At 43.6% G+C, this 13,189-nt stretch overlaps 1 protein-coding gene across 1 annotated transcript in view; it reads left to right on the top strand.

The window, feature by feature from the left end:
• Nucleotides 1–13,189, top strand: part of GPR158 (G protein-coupled receptor 158) — a 349,303-nt gene that overhangs the window by 226,895 nt on the left and 109,219 nt on the right. Inside the window, exon 5 of the mRNA XM_075587610.1 lies at nucleotides 8,083–8,151. Coding sequence (XP_075443725.1) covers nucleotides 8,083–8,151 — 69 coding nt within the window. The remainder of the gene's footprint in view (nucleotides 1–8,082; nucleotides 8,152–13,189) is intronic.

Here is a 13,189-nt window from a genome sequence, read left to right on the forward strand (position 1 = left end):
GCAGATACATACATACACAGATACATACATACACAGATACATACACATACACAGATACATACATACATATACACACACACAGATCCATACACACACAGATCCATACACACACAGATACATACATACACATACACAGATACATACACATACACAGATACATACATATACACACACACACACACACACACACACACACAGATACATATACACACAGATACATACATACATATACACACACACGGACACAAAGATACATACACACACTCTCCCCCATATACACACACACAGATATATACACATACACAGATACATACACATACACAGATACATACATACATATATACACACACACACACACACACAAAGATACATACACACACTCTCCCCCATATACACACACACAGATACATACACACACACAGATACATACACACACACAGATACATACACACACAGATACATACACACACACTCTCTCCCCCACACACACACAGATACACACACACACAGATACACTCCCCTATATACACACACACACAATTTATTACAGAGGCAGCGACGGATGTGAGTGACTGGAGGGGGGGGGGGACGGGGGAGAGAGGAAAGGCCAAGCGATCCGAGCAGGCGGCTCCACGCCTCCCTCTGCCCGCCAGCGACCGTGCAGCCACCACTGCGCCTATCTCCCGCACCAAGGGGACTGGGAAGGGAGCGCCAGGAACGGAGGCACAGGTGTGCCCCCGCTACCACTTCCTACCTCATGCCGGGCATCGTGTCCTGTGGGGGGGCGGAGCATGTCATGGGCGGCAACATCATGATGCGGGGCTGCAGTAGGAGCCAGAGTCAGCGAATCACCGTTGACACCCCAGCGATAGCAGCCTGCACCACTTCAGCACCGTCCCGCACCTCACCTCGGGCCGCCGCAAGGAGGGAGGGGGGGCCGCCGCAAGGAGGGAAGAGGGGCTGCCGCAAGGAGGGAAGGGGGGCCGCCGCAAGGAGGGAAGGGGGGCCGCCGTGCAGCTAGTCTCGCTGCGACCCGGCAATTTTGCTTCCGTGACCCGGTGCCGGGTCCCATTTGGGAAACGCTGCTATATATGACACTTCAACAGGGTTTGAGGGCAAACCTCCATGATAGTTACTGGCAACCCTTCCTTCTTACCAGGATTACTGCCAGCATGAGAGAGATCTGTTCACCAAATTTACACATGGCTACAAGTATTTCAAGCATAAGATACAATACACAATGCGAACAATCATGAAACATTTGGTGAAACATTTAACGATTATGTCTCATAGGAGAAAATAAATGTATTCCTGATTCCAGTACTGGAATAACTTATTTGGGATATCCAAAGGATATAAACTTTTATTTCAAACCTATTGTCAAACTCTTTCTTAAAGACATATACTGTATCGGTTGTCAAAGTCACCATGTGTAATTAATTCTATATTTTGATTTCCCTTACTGTGAGAACTCTTATATTTATTTTCTGCTGATAAAATCTCCTTCTTCTTAATCACAAGGGATGACCTTGTGTCATATGTACTTTCTGTGGGTTAAAAAGTTCCCTTAAAAGCTCCTTGCAGTGACCTTGAGTGTATATGTTAATGGTAATCATATCACATCTTAAACACTTCCTTTCTATTGTAAATAATTCTAATTTGGATTGTCTTTCCCCATAAATCCCACTTTTTTCCTTTCCAACCTCCCTTTTCATTGTCTTCTATTTAGACTTTTTAAATACAGGAGCGGTGTACTGTAGTAGTGGCTGGTTTCTGTTTGCATATTATTGCTTTCTCATTGTGCCATTCACCGTATTTTTTTGGGTACTGTCCACTTCCCTCATGCTACTGTATATAAGTGTATTCATTAAGTAATATTTAAGTAGATTTTCCTTAACTGCCATTGTTATTTTAATTTTTTTTATGTGCGTAATTATATCACTGATTTAGGATGCTGAGGGATACCTATTGATCTCAGTGCACTGATTACTATTCATTGATATTTTTTCTCCATTTGTGGTAGTGCTGTCTGATCCAGGTTTTGTTAAGAAAGTCTAACTCTGGATTTTTAAATGCAAAACTTACATCTGTGATGAAGGACAGGCATAAGAGCCTTTGTGGGTGTGTCTTATCTCTCACTTTTTACTCTCTTCGCTGTGACAGCATTATGGCTTGATTCCCTAAAATAATCTGTGACTATAAAAAGAAAAGATGAAGGCCTGCTTGAGTTCAAAAGCAGACACCTATTATATTACAAGGGTACGTACAAGAAATGGAAGCAGCAGGGGTCTAGGCTTCAATGTTAACAAGAGATGGAGAAACAACATAGTGGACTATGAAAGCTCATTGGAAAGAGTACTAGAATCGTCATTCACTTGACAAAGAGATACAGGCTTCAATAAACAAAGTGTATGCCTCAACATCAAGTCACACAGACAATGGAGTGTAAGGAGCCTATGCACTTAGCGCCGAAAAAAAAATAAATTGCCGGGCTGTTTAAATTGCCAGTTTGCTATCACGGTATGCAGAAAGCCCTGAAAACCTGTGATAGCAACATTTTCAAAACTGGCGAGTAACCGGCGACGTGATGATCGCCTCTCTGAAAAGGGCTCATCAGGCGATATATTTCTACTGCAGAGAGAGCCGCCTCTCCCTGCGCAAATCTCGACAGAGATCAAACATTTTTAATATAAAATGTAATACTAGTGTATTGTAGCAGGGGGTCTCCAGAGCAGAACAACGTTGATTTGAGGTCCGGGGACCCCCTGCTTCCCCTGTTATGGGTGACGGTATCTCCAATGCATTTGATAACCACGGTCACGGGACGTGGGACATTTAAATGCATAAGAGATAATGGCACCCCATAACGGGGTCTGTATCTCAAGAATCAGGGGGTTGCCAGACCTCAAATCGACGCGGTTCTGCTCCGGAGACCCCCTGCTATAATACACTAGTATTAAAACCTAAATAAAAAATTGAACAAATTCGTTACTGTAGCGGCTATCTGCTATGGTAATGAAGCTGCTTTAATGTAATTTTTACTAATAGTGTGCAGGAGAAGGGGGTCTCCTGATATGAAATGCATTGATTTCAGCCTCGGGGACCCCCTGCTTCCCGTGTTACAGGCCGAGATATGGAGTGCCGGTATCTCCTCCAGTATTTCAATCCCATGGTCACGTGACACGGACGATTTAAAAATGGTGGCGATCCTGGCACCCTATGACCCATACTGGGGCCTGTAACTTGGGAATCAGGGATTCCCCTGAGGCAGAAATCAAAGTTGTTCAGCTCAGGAGACCCCCTGCTCCCGCACACTATTAATAACATTTACATTAAAGCAGCTTTATTATCTTAGCGGATAGCCGCTAAGGCAATTAAAGGGTTAAGACACAATTGCAGGTTTATTGCAATAAACATTGCAATATGTACTACCCACCAATACACAACCCATCCACCCACTGTGCCCCCAACAACCCATATTCCCACCCCCCCCCCCCCCCCCAACACACATAAAATATTTTTTTTGTTTTATGCACAGGAATGATACCAGAGGCCGGCGGGGGCCCTGGCGGTCCCCGCGGGTGGCTGGGGGTCCCCGGGTCATCCCGATGGGTGTCTGGGGGCCCCCTTGTGGTCCCCATAGGTGTCTGTTGGCTCTCAGGTTGTCACCACGGGTGTCTGGGGGCTCTCAGATGGTTCCCTCGGGTGTTCCCCGTGGGTGTCTGGGGGATCTCATGTGGTCCCTGTGGGTGTCCAGGGGTCCTCAGGTGGTCCCCGGGGGTCCTTGGGTGGTCCCCATGGGTGTCTGGGGGTTCCAGCTGGCCTGCGTTACCAATCCTGTGCCTAAAAAAAAATTCAAATAAATACATCTCACTCCTCCCCCCCCCCCGCAATAAATACAGTACAGTAATGGGCAAAATTACAATTATCCAGATATGGATAATAGCTAATTTGCCCGTTGTAAAATAAAACATTAGCCAGCATAAATAAAGTAAATAAACCTTTCTACTTACCCCTGCCAGCAGGAAGGGTGTCCTCGTCAGAGTACTCCAGGTCCATGTCCTCCGATGCCAGCAGGAATACATGAAAAAATACAATCTAATGGCCCCAACCCCTTAATCACCTTAGCGGTTAATAACCGCTAAAATAATTAAGGGGTTAACCCACCCTCCCCCACCCACCCAGGAGGCCTAACCACCCACCCCGGGTACACTATACCCACCCTGTACCCATTGATTGGCATATTGGTACATCATACCCATATAATATGGGCATGATAAGCCACTATAGCAGTCAATGGTCACTCCAATAAAAAAGCATAAAGGCCCCAAATATACAATAATAATACATATACACAGGCACCTAAACACCCCAATTTAAGAAATAAAAGCACTAGCCAACCAATTCAATAAATAAAAGCATTAGCCAACACATCAATTAAATAAATAAAAGCACTAGCCAACACATGAAATAAATAAATCAAAGCACTAACCAACCAATCAATTGAATAAATAAAAGCACTAAGGGTCCTATGCAGTAAGCGTTCATACTTATCGAGCACTTATCGCCTAAAATGCCAACTGCTTCTCAGTAAGCGTCGTAGGTGGGCGATAAATGACTGAATCGCCAACAAAAAATGTTTTTAAACAAATCGCAGAGTGAGTGATAAGCCACTTATCACCGCTTTTTGTAATGTTCCTAAACTCGTGCAGTTCTAGTAGCCGCGAATTGGTTATCGAGGCCTATCGCGGCTCTAGAATAGCGATTTTTCCCCCAAATCCAAACGCCAGGAAAAGTTGGCGTGAGGGTGTTGAGAAGCTGCGATGAGTGGCGAGATTGATGCCAGGGGTCTCCGGAGCTGATACCCATTAATATTAGCACCAGAGACCCGCGGCATGGCTCCCATGCAGGAAAAATACATTTACAGCCCACTTCATTACCTTAGCGGCTAACTGCTAAGGCAATGAAGGGGTTAACCACCTGTGCCAAAAACCTGGCCTACATTTGAATAAATACACCTCCCCCTCCCCCTCCCCCCAACCAAATACATAGAGTACAGCAATGGGCAAAATAACTATTATCCAGATATGGATAACAGATCATTTGCCCATTATTAAACACAACATTAGCCATCTAGCATAAATAAAGTAAATAAAACATGTCTACTTACCCCTGCCAATGTGAAGTGCATCCTCATCAACATACTGCAGGGCCATGTCCTTAGTTGCCAGAAAAAATACATAGCAAAAAACATTCTAATGGTCCCTAACCCCTTAATCACCATAGCGGTTAATAACTGCTATAGTAATTAAGGGGTTTACCCACCCTGCCCCGTTACCAACTCGGGAGGCCTAACCTCCCACCCCGGACCCACTATACCCACCCTGTACCCATTGAGTGGCATAGTGATATATCATACCCATATAACATGTGCATGATAAGTCACTATAGCACTCAATGGGCACCCTAATAAAAATACATGAATGCCTAAAAGACACAATAATAAACCATACACAAGCACCTAAACACCCCAATTCAATAAATAAAAACACTAGCCAACAAATGCAATTAATAAAAGCACTAACCAACTCAACAATTAATTAATGTAACTAGTAACCAACAAAGCTATCTATACTATAATTCTAAGTTGTCTGTTTGTTTGTATGTCAGAAGCATCTAAATCTCACAAATGGCACCATGTAGCACAACAAAACTTTCACTGTACATTCTTCAGCGGATTTGTAGGTCAGCGCAACTATTTTGAGCTTTCAATGTCACTCACCTCCCAAATTATGGACATTCTAAGTTTCCCTCGGGTGTCCTGCAAATCTGTTCGAGCAGGAGCAGTGGGCCTGCTTAGCCAGAATTAGCCAGAATTAGCTATAGAGGTAAAATCAGGTTGAGATTGTTGCTGATAGCAGTCAGTTAGATCCCAAAAGGTATATTTAGGTTGGGGGTTGAGGGGTGTTCTTATTGATCCTCTTGATACTCTTGAAACTCTTGCAACTCTTGAAACTCAGATTGTGGCTCATCAGATGGTGGCACATTGCGAGATTGGGAAGTACAATTATTCAATTTTTCGGTCTCAGCCCCATTCCCACTTCTTGCTTGTACCCTTCTCCTTTTGCCATGATCAAACATACCGGCACATGCTGGTAGCAATGACCAATAACCCTGTTTAATCCCTGGGCATAGCTTTGTGCGAACAAAGCAATAATTACTTTACAAAATACATCGAACCATGTTCTTCCATCCATAGCCAGGAGAATTTTTCTAGTATTCATAATTTCGAATTATATAGTCATATATTTCTGATACAGTGGCTTTCTTATTTGCTCGATCATTAATTGCTAAAAAGATCATATTTGCAAAACTATCTTTTGGTTTCGATGAAGCACAAAACATATTGTAAAAATGTGTTCTATTCTCCTGTAAAGTGTCTCTGTATCTGTGTTCCCGAAAAGCAAAGTGAAGAAAAATGTGTACATTTTTCAATTTTGTACAAGAATACTGCAACAAAACGTAACAACTCAAATTTGATAACGCTTAGGGTGCTCAAGGCTAAATAACAATGGGTTCTTGTAAGACATTCTGGACTGTAGCATCATCAGCATACAGGCACCTGTTCTGCGAATTGTAAATGGTAGAAATCCCCCCCCCCCTCCCATATAGAAAAAAACTTCACTGTGCCATCTGTCGGACAGGCCATGAAATACTAACAAACAAATCCTAATTACGTCTGACATATCCGTGTTAAATACAGTTGTGGATAACAACACGAAGAGTTGCCGAGAGTTAAATGGGATGTATATTGATTATATCTTCCAAACGATAGATGTCTGCACTTCTGTTGAGGAAAGCCGGAAATACAAAAAGGCCATATCTGCATAAGTTCTCATTCATAGCCTATGGTGAAATTGTATATGAGCATGTATCCATTTTCCTTCCATCTACAGTAGGAAGTTTGCCAAATGACCACCCTTATGGAGTATAGGTACATGATTAATGCCCATCAAGTGTCTAAAGATAGCAAAGTGATTTGCCCAGGTCTTTCTGAACTACCCTTCAGGGATTCTCCGTACGTGTGAAAAACGTATACCCATACATGTGGGGTTTGCGCTTACAGGGGACATTTACAGTATACAGTATACTGTACTGTAGGTAAAGCTTATTATGGATCAGACGTACTGTAGAGATGTGCTAATGTTTTTGTGTTTTTCTCATAAATTGTGAGTATTTTTGCAGCATTTTTGCATTGGTCTGTATTTTGCCCCTTTTGTTACTTTTTGCCAGAATGTAGTGATAATTGCAATTAATTGCATTATATACAGTAAATGGGCATGTGACTGAGAACATTCAGTTTTAATGCTTTGTGCAAAGCTTTTTCCAAAAAAAATCCTAAATTTTTCATGACAAATGCACATTTTGCCTGATTCTTAAAACTTTTGTGAAAATGTTGCACATTTCTAATCATACTATAAAGTATAAGCATCTACTGCACTTATTGTTTAAAGGCACTATGCACCCCAGTTAAAAAAAAAAAACCTGTACTCTGAATGTTTTCATGTAAAGCACTGTAATGATTTGGGTTTTATAAATTAAAGCAGAAATACTGTTTTTTGTTGTTTTTTTAAGGGTCGTACAGTACACCCTGCTATTTTCTGCAGCGGGAATCCATTGTAATATTCCGTTTCCTTATTTCTCTGACTGGCCAGCCCGAAGTAGCCAATCCCCACATTTTTGTTTCTCCTGTACAGCCAGAGAAATATTAAATCTTACCAATCTGAGCCCAAAAAATTGTTTAAGGATGGATTGCTGCTTTAAGGGACATTTGATCATTCTAAGCAATGTTGTGATATTGATAAATTGTGTTTAGTTTTTGCCTATGTGGAACTGCCCCTTTAATATTAAGATATAGAATTTACTAATTCATTCTGTTGAACCAGGCCTTTTTTTTTACGTGACATAAAGGAGCTTTTGTGACTGGACAAATTAGGGTAATTCTTAATCTCCCCCCCCCCCCTACTGTAAATGATAATGTATAAAAACTAACTAAATAATTTCTTCTGTTTTGTTTTTTAGAGTATTAGAGCATCAGGACTGATTTTATTGGAGACCATTCTTTTTGGATCTCTTCTTCTGTACTTTCCAGTAAGTAAACCAAATCTATTGCAATATATCATATGTAGTTAACAGTTTATGGGATTATGTGTAAAAAATTTGAAATGTGTGACTTACTATAAATAGTAAGGTGTAGATAATGAAACCTGTATCTTTATGTGGTATAAAATACGCAGATCATGACTATGTCAGAGGGTTGTACAGTATAACAAATGCTCTGTTACAACTTCAAGCTCAGAGATTAATTGGTCTATGCGCGTAGAGTAAAAGCTAAACTAACAGTGAAATTCCACTTGACCACACCTGCATTTGGGCAGGTGTGCTTAAATAACCTATAAATGTGCTCTTTGTAGTCTTAGTACAGTGGTTTTGACCTGCGGTCCATCGAAGTTGCCAGGGGTTCCATAAAAAGAATTCAGTTAGCCGATGGTTTTCCAGAGACAAAATAAATTTCTTAAGAGATCCCACAGTTCGAAAATGCAGAATGTGTGTTTTTTGTAATGTACTGTACACAAAAATATGAACATTGTGCCATTCTATATTATAAAAGACCTACATGCAAAGACTATATCAAATATAGTATGTTAGGAGACACATACAAAAATATTGTTACTACCATGTTATTGGTTAACTTTTCATGTCTTTTTGTATATCGAGATAAATGGCACATAGTATACAAACATTTTTTTAAAACTTTGAGCCAGGTGTTTATATTGTGCTACAAGAGCAATTTATAGAAATATGTTTGACATTTACATCTGACATTTTATACTAAAGATCTCTGTATAAGTTGTAAGGCTCTTGAGTGAGAAAAAGTGTTGTCTTACTTTTTTGGAATTAATAGGTCCTTCCAAGTGATAAACGTGCAATAGGAAGAAGGTGCTGGTGGTTGATCTTCCAGTATACAGTAGTTCATGATGAGACACTAGAAGAGCCAGAGCGGTTTTCCTAGTCTTCAAATTATAATAAGTCCTTTCTAATTTACTATGTTGGGTTGTAGCTGTGTAAATAGATTAGGGTTGCCAGACATTCCATATATTCGGGATTGTCCTTTATTTCATTGATTTGTCCTGTTGTCTTGGAAAGAACTGTCGAAACACATAATGGTCTCGTGTATTAGAGCTTTGACCAGAAAAACCTGAACTTAAAATAACTGTAATTAAATCAGTCATAAAAACGTAATAGATTTCAACTTGAGTGTAATATTTACCTTTTCCGATAGATGTCACCTTACTAAATTAATAAAATAATAAAGTTAGGACACTGCCTGGTCATCTCATAATACCATGACCCCCACCTCTAAAGATTTTTTTCTCCCACCTTTACTTGTTAGTTCAGTGCACGTCTTTTCCCTCCTGGCCAACAGCAGAGATAAAAACCAAAGCAGGAAAACTAAACAGTTGCAGAGAGATACAAAATACAAAGGTGATTAACAAATATAACTAAAAAATAGTTTTTTGAGATTGTTATATGCAACTTCTGTGTTCGAATGTGCAAGTTAATAAATGTTATAATATTTTGGATAGCAATTTTGAAGGTTGTCATTAATTCATTAAGTCGTCACACTCTCATATTGGATTTCTCTGTACTGTATTGATAAACTAAAATGTTGCAAGCCGAAAATAGATGAATTTCATAGAAGCAATGGAAGCAAATGGGACAAAGTGGTTAAAAGGCTCAAGAACTGTACAGCCCTATTCAATTCTTCCAGGGAGTAAAAGTACAAAACTAGGTGGAAAATTCCTAAATATTTTGGATGCAAGAATGAGCATTAGGCCGGGAGTCATTATACAATGATGATGGGTATCACACTCAATCAGGCGGTAACAGCAACACAAGTCAATGGCAGTTACCACCAAATAGTGTGTGATACCCTGAATCAGGGCTGTCGAAAGATTTCCTGGGGCCCAGGACTAGAGCTTCACCCGTGTGTCCGTCCCCCCCGTGCCGGTGCCGCCCCATCACCAACCTTGCAACACCTCTCATTTTATACCTGTATTTTTCTCCCCCCTCTGTCTCTCACTCTTCCACCCTCCCTTCTTCACTCACTCTCCCCCTCCTTCTCTTACACCCCCTCTCTCCTCTCTCTCTCGCCCTCCGCTATCACACAATGACTCCCTGTCACGGGAGACCAGGAGCTTTTAACACCTTTTAAATTTGTACAGGGATCATGCATTAGGCAAAACAAGGTAGAAGAAACAAAATGTAGTTTATTTCGGTAAACCACGTGTAAGGGGGTCACCCCCGGTTCCCCTGATCTTCCTTTGCCCCCTGCCTTACCCCTGTGGCAGTGGGGGAAGGGGACGGCGACTTCTCCCGGCGGGCACCGCCATCTTGGTTGCGGCTCGAGGTTCGCGTAATGCGCAGAGGTTGGCCAGGGTAGCGGTGGCCATCGCCAGTGTGCCGGAGCTCTGGGAGATTGCGCAGGCGCAGTTAAGCGTAGCGGCGGCCATTACAGCGTCGCACATGCTCAGTAAAGATCGCGCACGCGGTACCCATAGGAAAGAGCTGTGCCAAGGACTACAATTCCCAGCAGCCTCTGGGGACTGCACTTTCACCCTGGTCACAGGCAGCATTGAAGCGAATAGAGCTGGCAGATTCTCATGCTGCAGAGTTGCAACAATGTTGTGTGCAGACAGGGTTTTAGTCAGTTGGATCCGGGAAGAGATTGGGGAAGGCAGGGCTCTGCTGTACTAGGCCAGAGAAACCCCAGGCCCCAGGTAGGCCCCACTCCCCACTAGGTTGGTGGGTAAGTTCATAGGGAAGGCCCCTAGGTTAGGGACTCTGCCCTTAGGTGCGTGAGAGGTGCAGCCTTGTCAGTGTCACTGCTGTCAGTGCTGTGAGTGCTGACAAGAAGGCATAGTGTGTGTGCATCCGTTTGCTGCAGGTACCAAGCAGGTTGCAGTGTGTTGGTTGCAGTGCGTTGCTGCAGGTACAGTTAGTGCAGTGGGTTGCTGCAGGTGCTGGGAGTATTAGTTAGCATTCAGGACCGGGAAGAGCTAGGGGAACGGATTAGGCCAGTAACCCCCTAGGCCCCAGATAGGTCTTCACTCCCCAGCTTGTGGTGCTAGAGGGACAGGCCCTAGGTTAGGGATCCTGTCACAGTAGTACTAGTGTTACATAGGGACACAGCGGATGCTGCGCTCCCCGTGAAGAGACTTGGGCTCAAGTCTGTAGCCCCAGAGAAAGAGACAGAGACTATCTCCAGGGTGGAATCGCCCCTGGCGGGCCCCGTGCGAGGCTACATCGGATCAGATGGGATCACCAAGCAGCAGATCCTTTTCGAAGTTGCTTGCAGGCCCGAGTGCAGGAGCGCTCGGCAGGTATCTTCCTATGTGCACCAATGTATCCTAACGTATCACAACTACACATAGTGGCAGCGCTGACCACGGGACAAAGGGGTTGGACTGTGGACACAGTGTGGTGATACACGGTGACTGTGGAGTTACTCCCTATGGGGAATGTTATAAGTGTGTGTTATTGCCTGCATATATATAAAGTGGTTATATACATTCCTGTGTATGTGGTTATTGTATATGCGGGTTCTGTGTAGGCAACCTTCTACATCCCTAGAACCCTACACAGGTGTAGGCGCTGAAACCGAGAACGTTCCAGAGGATTCACCCCAGACTCTCACTAGCGGAGGCTCAGACCTCCTGTGAGCCTGACAGGTATACTGCACCACACCTGGTAACACATAGGTTTCCACCCACACACACGGTATCTGTGATTGGGATAGAGGGAATACCCGTTACACACGTAAACAATAAGAATTACACATTTTACAGGTAAAAGTACATTTACTGGGGGTCTGGGGGGGAAATCTAGGCTCTCCTAAGTGCAGGGTGCCCGCTTGGATGAGCTTACCCTGACTGGGATATACACCTGGCTCTCCTGATCCCCATGAGCTTTTCTAACCGGTCCCTGAGGTCTACTACATACTGTAGTGCCAACGAGTATTCTAAAACAAATCTGGTGCAATCACCGACAAGACCCAGGTACATGCTGGGTACATGTTGGGTACATGCTGCAACATTTCATTGACATTTCTGCAAACAGACTAATGGCCCATCGAATTAACAGCGGGGGTCCCTGGCAGACCCATTCAAACTGAATGGGACTGCCAGGGACCCCGGCTGTGTTAATCCAATGGGCCATTAGTCTCTGCAGAAATGTCACTGAAATGTTGCAGCATGTACCCAGCATGTACCTGGATCTTGTTGGTGATAGCCCCAGATTTTCCAAGGCAAGTTTAAGGCAAGTTTTAGAATACTCGCCAGCGCACCTGTACTGTAGCACAGAAGCATCAGTATCATTAGTCTCCCCTTCACATCCCTCATGGAATAGGTCAAGCGGTCCCTGGACCCTGCGACCATAAAGAAGCTCAAAAGTTGAGAACCCAGTGGACTCTTGCGGTACCTCTCGGTTTGCAAATAGCAAGTGCTGCAAATGAGCCTACCAGTCTTTCAGTTCAGCTTCTACAAAGGCTCGCAGCATTTGCTTCAGGGTGCCATTAAACCGCTGACACAGTCCGTTTGTCTGGGGGTTGTAAGGGGCAGTACGGAGGGCAGAGACACTGGAGCAATTCAGACATAAATTGTGCCCCTTGATCGGTCAGAATCTCACAAGGGAACCCTACTCTAGTAAAAACTCAGAGCTTCTGCAACTTTTCTAGCCTCAATGAAAGAAAATGACACACCCTCAGGGTACCTGGTTGCAAAATCAACGACCGTGAGGATGTAGTGCTTCCCCATCCAGCTAGGGACCAGAAGGGGTCCCACTATGTCTACCGCTGCCATCTGTAAAGGTTCACTGATCATCGGTAGTGGCTTCAGGGGGACCTTCACATGGTTGCCCGACTTGCCTACTCTCTGGCAGGCATCACAGGAGTGGAAAACATCTGCCACTGCCGTGGATTCCACCGGCCAGTTGAAATGCTGCAATAGCCAGGTTCTAGTGTTGGTGACCTGCTGATGTCCTTCTAGTGGGATGGAGTGGGCTACCTGTAGTTACTGCTGCCTATACTCCCTGGGTACCACTAGCTGTCTCCTACCTGTTCATACTCTGT

The sequence above is a fragment of the Ascaphus truei genome, chromosome 2, assembly GCF_040206685.1.
Source record: "Ascaphus truei isolate aAscTru1 chromosome 2, aAscTru1.hap1, whole genome shotgun sequence".
NCBI lineage: Eukaryota > Metazoa > Chordata > Amphibia > Anura > Ascaphidae > Ascaphus > Ascaphus truei.